Consider the following 8,268-nt stretch of genomic DNA (forward strand, 5'->3'; position numbering starts at 1 on the left):
TCTTAGTCTCAGTTTCCTCATCTTTTAATTGTGGCTGATGATACTTTTGACATCTTTGCTACCATTAGGGGCCTTGTGTTCATGCATATGGACACCCACCTCAAATGTCCAGCTCTGACACTACTTAGGTGTTGGCATAGTTTTTCAAAAAGTATGCTCTGTTAAGTTTGAGTTTTAGGTAAACAATGAGTATTTTTTTAGCATAATTATGTCCTATGCAATATTTGGAACTTGTCCATACTAAACAGTTATGTGTTGTTCGTCTGAAATTTAAGTTTAGCAAGGTGTCCTGTATTGTATTTGGCAAACTTACTTTCACCCTACCACTTTATCACCCCTTTGACCTAGGGACTTTTTGGCTACACATTGGGTCTAAAGATACAGATACTAGCAACACAGTTCGCCCTCAACAGAGAAGACCTGGGGAAAAAAATCACTGTTAGCCATTTGGAGCCATGTGAGCAGAGCATTTTGAGAACCAAGTACTCAAAAGCATTCCACCTTATTCCAGGAACTCACTTGATGATTTGAACAAACCTATATGTTTATTTTAAGGAATAAAATATTCATTAGATTTATAACTTTTGCTAAAACTTTTGGCTCATTCTCACTGACTATGGTAATGACTAATTTTTTTTTTTGTTTTCTACTTTTAAGTTCTTTTAAAAAATAATTGAAGTGTAGTTGATTATAATGCTGAGACTATCCACTAAAAGTTTCCTAAAAAAATTTTTTTAACTTCAAGAAGTTACAAAAAAAGTCTTGCAAGCCTTTTTTTTTCACACCAAAAAACCCCCTTTATAGAGCCTATAAAGGGACAAAAAAAATTAGTAAAAAACTTGTTCATTAAACTAAATGCCTGAAGGTAATTCTGCAGTATCTACAGAGATGTGGAGGAAAGGATTGGGACTCAGCAATTTTCTAGATCGTGTGTGTGTGTGTGTGTGTGTGTGTGTGTGTTTGGCCAAAAACTTAAGATATTAATTTATTACAGAAAAACCCAAACAAACTTTTTGGCCAACCCAATATCATTCATTTGTGCAAGAAAAAAAAATTAATTTTATATCTTGGAAATACATCTTTAAAATGTTCCCAAAGACATAAATCCAGCTTACAGGGGTAAAGAAATGAAGGTTTCAAGAATGACCAATTCATGATGTAAAAGTATTCTGTTGAGACTAAACATAGTTAGATCTTAATAATTATAAATATGGCATACTAGTCAACTTTTTGTTGCATTACCAATACAAAATTTTAGTTGAATAAAACAATAAGCTTGATTGTCTAGTGTGGGTCAACTTCAGATTACAACGACCGTCTGCACAAAGTACATACACAGTAAATATTTGTTGAGTGAATGAATGGTAGTAATAACTAGACAAAATTTCAGAGCAGATAGATAAACAGAAATAAGTTTTAGAATAAGCTGAGACTCTTCAAAATGATGCATGCTATGGAAGACCAACATAAATCAGAGCTTACAAATCTCAGAAAAGAGTTGCCACACCTCAAGAAAGAAAGAGAAGTAAAAAAAAAAATCTTAGATTAAACTGGATGTAAAACATAGATAAACAAATATAATGGATAATGCCTTAAGAGAAATAGAGGGGGAAAAGAGTGTTAAATCTTGAAAACTAACAATATAAACCTAAATATATTTCAAGACAATAGATATTAAAGATAAGCAGAGAAGGTCCAACATAATTATAATTGAAGTCACTAAAGAAGGAAATCAAAGCAAAGGTGTGGAAGAAGTAACTATAGCTATAATTCAAAAACCAGTTACTGGAAATCATAAGGATTTGAAACTATGTATTGGAAGAATATATCATTTACCTGAGAATATCAACCCAGATGGCCAACACCAAGACATATTCTAGTAAAATTTAGACTTTAAAGAAAGGAGATATACACATGTTAAAAGGAGGTTAGAGGGCAAATACTAGAGTACAGATGGCCCTTTATTTGAATTGAAAATATTTGCAGGAACTTATGAGGTTTGAGACACATACTATATAATATCTGTGTCCACTGGAAAGGCCTAAGAAAGCTTATATTATTCCCTACCTCCAAGACTGTGGTCTTGAAATATCATTTACCACTAAAGAAAACCAGGACTTTTTTCCAGTCAGGGTAGGAAATGTACAGAATGAACCTGGAATGATTTCATAAAGTGAAAAGCAAAGAAATTTTCAAAGACCACTAACATCATGTCAAAAAGTTTCAGGAGTCAACTTGAAGAGGCTCTTACCAAGGGTCAAAGATGGTACAATTTGAACTTTAATACGGTTAAAAATTGCAGTTATTTGAAAGCCATTAAATATGTTTAAATATATGAGTTTTTTTCGATATTTAAAACAACTTTATCTTTAGGGAATGAAAGGAAACAATTATCATGAAAAGTATGGGGAAAGAATCACTCTTTTATCTTGCCCTTTATCCATAAAGGGCTCTACTAAGTAATCAAATAATGGACGAAGGGAAGTGGCTACTTATAAAAGTGTTTCAACTAGTAAATGAGAAAGAAATAATCAAATTTTAATTACTGAGTACACCTGGCCCAAATTTCTGACCTACAAAATTGTAATCTGTAATAAAATGGCTAACCACTAATTTGGGGTTGGGTTTGATATGTAGATATAGATAATTGGAACATATCCAACTTTTTCCAACATTTTTGTCTCAAATGTACTGATTCTCTCAGTTATAACTAAAATGTTCTTTATTTTCCCTTCTTAAAATGCTGAGAGGGGCTTCCCAGGTGGCATTAGTGGTAAAGAACCCACCTGCCAATGCAGGAGACCTAAGAGATGTGCTTTCCATCCCTGGGTCGGTAAGATCCTCTGGAGGAGGGCATGGCAACCTACTCCAGTATTCTTGCCTGGAGAACTCCATGGACAGGAGCCTGGCAGGCTACAGTCGATAGGGTTGCAAAGAATTGAACACGACTGAAGCACCTTAGCATGCAAAATACTGAGATTCAGAAACTCTAGAAATCTTAGGCTCATTTCCTGTTCACCTGAAGTTTGGAGTAACTGAGTCTAAAAGTCAACATTTGATAGGTTTTGTTTGCGTGTTGTCACATTTTCTCTCTGCCTTCTTTGCCAGAAGAATTATTTCCCACAATAGTATATATAATTCTTTAAGTAGTGTAAAGGAGGTTTAAGGCACCTCTTCTTTAGAAATATACAATTAGTCACAGAAAGGCATTATCATTTCTAATTTGTATTAAAGTGTTATTTATGAATCAATATGGTAGTTAAGATAAAGTGTCTAAAATGTAGACCATAAAATAAAATTTTGTCAATAGGATTACTCAAATGCAGTGACCAAGATGTCAGAAATAAATTACTATCAAGGGTACCTATGGAGATAGAATTCACCTTTTACATTAAAATAAATATTCATGTAGGGGTGCTGTTGTGATGGATAATTTTATGCATCAGTTTCACTGGGCTAAAGATGCTGAGATAGCTGGTAAATCATCAATTCTGGGTGTGTCTGTGAAGGTCTTTCTGGAAAAACTTACCATTTGAATTGGTAGACTGACTAATGTAGATTGCCTGGACCAATATGGGTGGGTATCACCCAGTCCATTGAGAGTCTGCATAGAACAAAATGGTGGAAGAAAGACCCACTCACTGAATCTGCTTGAGCATCCATCCTTTCTTTCCTTCAAAGCTGTTCTCAGGCCTTCAGATTTGAGTCTTGAACTAGAAAAACACCACTGACTCTCCTGGACCTCCAGCTTGCAGAGGGACCACTCAGCCTCAAAAATCAAGTGAGTCAATCCCTCATAGTAAATCTCTTCCTGTATACATATATATCCTATTGTTTCTGTTTCACCATAGAACCTGTAGCTGCCAAAATCCTGTTAATTACCTGTTAGTTTTGAAATGGTCTCAGTGAAAATGTTTGCTAGAATTTTCAAATTTCTTCATCAAATAGGAGGAAAGGCTTTTTGGGAAGTTAAGTTTTATTTGTTTTTGCCTTATATTCACCAAAATAAAAACATGAAGAAATTTGGGGAAGGAGCAACCCTTCCAAATTTGAATTGAATGAGAAAGCAAGCAAAATAAGAAAGAGAAACAGAGATTAAAAATGGATTTGCAAACCTGGATCCTTAACTTGACATCTTAAAAATGTAAACCACACCTGGTTATTAATGGAAATTTAAACTTGTGTAATCTTACCTCCCACACACAATATGAAATGGAAAACAGAAGATGCCAAATCATAAAACTAAATAGATTTTTCTTCCTTGGTAACAGGAAACAGACAAATATCAATTTGTAAGCAAACACTTCTTTTCCCAGATTAATCATTCTTAATTTGGGGAGGTGCAGGGGATGGTAATGAACGTCTTTTGAGAACCTGATTTTTAAAAAGCTGTGGGATGCCTTCCAGAAAACTGCATATGCACATGATGGATTGTACATAATTTCAGGAGGTTCGTGGACCTCCGTGTATTCTGTGGATATCACATTAGGAAATTCTGACGAAGAGATCCTCAAGCCAAATAATTTTGAATAAATCCAGGGGAAACTATCCTTGAATGTGACTTCTAGAACTTGAAACCTCCATTAACTGCCATTGACAATTTAAGGGATTAAAAATAATGAATATTTTTCACCTTTTTGTTGATTACTTGCCATATTTTATTAACTGTTGTAATTACTTTTCTGGAAAAAGGTAGGATTTAAACTCTAAATAATGCACATTTTTAGTAATTTCTTGTTAAAGAGCAAATCGTAGGTTGTATCTTTTCCTTACTTGTTTTTTTAACCTAATTTCTTCCCATTTTTTTTCTCTTTATTCATATCTTATGATTGTCAGTATACTTTCAGCTGGAAACTTGAGTTCATTCAAAAATACACATAAGACTTTGCTATTTCTGCCACTGTCCCAGTGCAATTCGGTTTCTTCACAACACTTTGTTACCACTATTTTGTGGTTGTCTACAATGCCAGAATGGTGCTTGATACTTTGAATCATTTGAATCATACATCCAAGTCCACATTTTACTATATTTGTACTGGCAGTATCTCATTTTGTTGTAGTAATTCACACCTTGAAGTTATCCTTTTTATCTGACACTCTGCAGATGTTATGCTGCAGAATATATTTAAGTCAGGCTGGATCATTGTAATCAATCTTGTACATATATATTTTTGTTCTTAAATTGGTCTTTATGAAGAGATTCCAAAAGAAAATAAATTATTGCTTTCGTTTAGCCATTTCAAATTAAAGAAACATTAAACATAATTCAGGAGACTTCTTACCGCTAGATCTTAGTCAAAACATAGTTCTAGGAATAGATTACATGTTAATATTTTACATTTTTATGCACTGTATATTGTCTGTGGACTGTTCCTACTTAGGTATTTGATAATATTATAGATGCCTTTTGGTACATATGTCTGTATTCTTGACAGTAGAAGTGTTATTGAACCAAAAGCATGACTTCAAAAAATAGTCATGGATTATAAACTTATAATCAGCTATATTGAGAAAGATGAACTCTTCATAAGAAAGTAATAAAAATTAACAAAGTCATTGTGAAACAAAAGACACCTGGGTTTAAATATATGTTATATAAGTACCCATACTAGAAAACAGTAGTCATGCTAGAGGGTTTCTATGGATTAAATTTGAAATAATTCATGCTTAGGGTAGGACTTGGCCAATAGTTAATGTCAAGTAAATATTATTTTTAGAGTGCAATTCATCTTACCCAATGGCTTAGGTTTTCAATAATCAAATTATGTGAAAGATCATTTTAAATAAAAATTATCCTTATAAATTCTATACGTGCGCTAAGTCGCTTCAGTTGTGTCCGACTCTGTGCGACCCTGTGGACAGCAGCCCACCAGCCTCTGCCGTCCACAGGATTCTCTAGCAAGAATACTGGAGTGGGTTGCCAGTTCCTTCTCCATAATGGTATATTAGTAAGTAAAAGTAAAAAGTCCCTCAATCATGCCCAACTCTTTGCGACCCCACGGACTGTAGCTTATCAGTCTCTTCAGTCCATGGAATTTTCCAGGCAAGAGCACTGGAGTGGGTTGCCATTTCCTTCTCCATATAAATTCTATAAGTCAGCGGTGTGTCTGCGGGGTAGCTGGGGATCACCATGGCGGCCTCCTTGGCCGGGAAGAAGATCGTGTTTGTCACTGGGAACGCCAAAAAGCTGGAGGAGGTCATTCAGAGTCTAGGAGATAAATTTCCGTGCACTTTGGTGGCGCAGAAAATTGACCTGCCAGAGTACCAAGGAGAGCCTGATGAGATTTCCATTCGGAAGTGTCAGGAGGCAGCTCGCCAGGTGCGGGGCCCTGTACTGGTGGAGGACACCTGTCTGTGCTTCAGTGCCCTTGGGGGCCTCCCTGGCCCCTACATAAAGTGGTTTCTGGAGAAGTTAAAGCCTGAAGGTCTCTACCAGCTCCTGGAGGGGTTCCAAGACAAGTCTGCCTATGCACTCTGCACATTCGCATTCAGCACTGGGGACCCGAATGAGCCCATACGCCTCTTCAAGGGCCGGACAATGGGCCGGATTGTGGTGCCCCGTGGCTGCCGGGACTTTGGCTGGGACCCCTGCTTTCAGCCTGATGGATATGAGCAGACGTATGCAGAGATGCCCAAGGCTGAGAAGAACACCATTTCCCATCGCTTCCGGGCCCTGCTTGAGTTGCAAGAATACTTTAGCAGCTTGACTCCTGGGGCCGGTGATGACCACTCTGGCTGGGGATCTGGAGAGGGGTAGCCTGAAACCACCTCTATCAGGCAGGCACCTGTCCAAGTATTTCCTTCAGGATTACCACTTTCTGGCGGTGTTACCCAGCTGTCAGGAGCAGCTGGCTCTGTTTGGAGAGACTTTGGCCAAAGGACAACACCATCCTCTTGCCCTTGTGGATTCAGTGGTCTCTTATGCCCTCCAGGCCTGGAATCCTGAAAGGACCTTGGGTGTTAATGCTTCAAAGGGTTAACGGTTTGGGGAAGAACCATACAAACAGCCTTCAATGTTTTTTAAATGCAGCAAATAAAAATTCCAGAAGGTAAAAAAAAAAAAATAAATTCTATAAGTCAGTCATAAATTATAATGTATATAGATTTGTATATATTACATAACTTCCATTACTTTATTTAATTAATCGTTATTAACCACTACCCTGTACCAAAGAACTATAAGAGGTGCTGGGAAATATAAGAATGAACAAGACTGATGTGATTCTTGTATTTCTTCAGATAGCTTAAATATCTGTCAGTGAGATAATTAACTGTAAATTGCAAAATAGTACCATATATGCTGTGATAGTGAAAGTACAGTATATGGTACAAGAGGGGCTCTTGCGATTTGTTGGAGATAACTATGGGAGAGGTGATGGCAGAGTCCTGAACGGTGGCTACAAATAAGTGAGTACAAATATACCCGTGAAGGAGGTAAAGTGGTGACAAGGAGGGAAAAGGCTAAAGTCCTTTACAGGTCGTTGTACTTAATCCTCAGGGCAGGGGAAAAGATCAGAAGTTTTAAACAGTTAAGAAAATGACTCTGGTGTTTATAAACATTGAATTGGAGTGCACCAAAAATGAAGCCTTAGTTCTGTAAAAATAATGACAGCTAATAAATATAGAGGAACGATAAAACTGTCAAACCACTACTTTGGTGGTGGTGGTGGTTTAGTCACTCAAACCCCATGGACTGTAGCCCGCCAGGCTCGTCTGTCCATGGGATTCTCCAGGCAAGAATACTGGAGTGGGTTGCCAAGTCCTTCTCCAGGGGATCTTCCCTATACCCAGGAATCAAACGTGGGTTTCCTGCATTGCAGGCGGATTCTTTACCAACTGAGCTATGAGGGAAGCCCAAATCACTACTTTGCAACCTTAAAATAATAATGTAAGCAAGAATCATTAATGGATGGTGGTAGCAATTAATGGTTGAAAGGATGGCAAAGAATAGGACAGTCACAGGGTATTCAAGTTTTCATTCCACAGGTGATTTGCTAATTACAAAGCAAAACATGTATTCTTACAATGCAGAGATCTGGTGAACTTGCTATTATGTGCCTCTTGCTGCTGCTGCTGCTAAGTCACTTCAATCGTGTCCGACTCTGTGTGACCCCATGGACAGCAGCCCACCAGGCTCCCCCATCCCTGGGATTCTCCAGGCAAGGATACTGGAGTGGGTTGCCATTTCCTTCGCCAATGCATGAAAGTGAAAAGTGAAAGTGAAGTTGCTCAGTTGTGTCCGACTCTTAGCGACCCCATGGACTACAG

At 37.3% G+C, this 8,268-nt stretch overlaps 1 protein-coding gene across 1 annotated transcript; it reads left to right on the plus strand.

Annotated features, from left to right (window-relative positions):
* Window positions 1–6,105: 6,105 nt before the first annotated feature.
* On the plus strand, window positions 6,106–7,058 carry LOC133071905 (inosine triphosphate pyrophosphatase-like). Its single transcript, XM_061164748.1, has one exon. It carries the CDS (start codon window positions 6,131–6,133, stop codon window positions 6,755–6,757), a length of 627 nt encoding a protein of 208 aa, XP_061020731.1. The 5' UTR covers window positions 6,106–6,130; the 3' UTR covers window positions 6,758–7,058.
* The last annotated feature ends 1,210 nt before the right edge of the window (window positions 7,059–8,268 follow it).

The sequence above is a fragment of the Dama dama genome, chromosome 17, assembly GCF_033118175.1.
Source record: "Dama dama isolate Ldn47 chromosome 17, ASM3311817v1, whole genome shotgun sequence".
Lineage (NCBI taxonomy): Eukaryota > Metazoa > Chordata > Mammalia > Artiodactyla > Cervidae > Dama > Dama dama.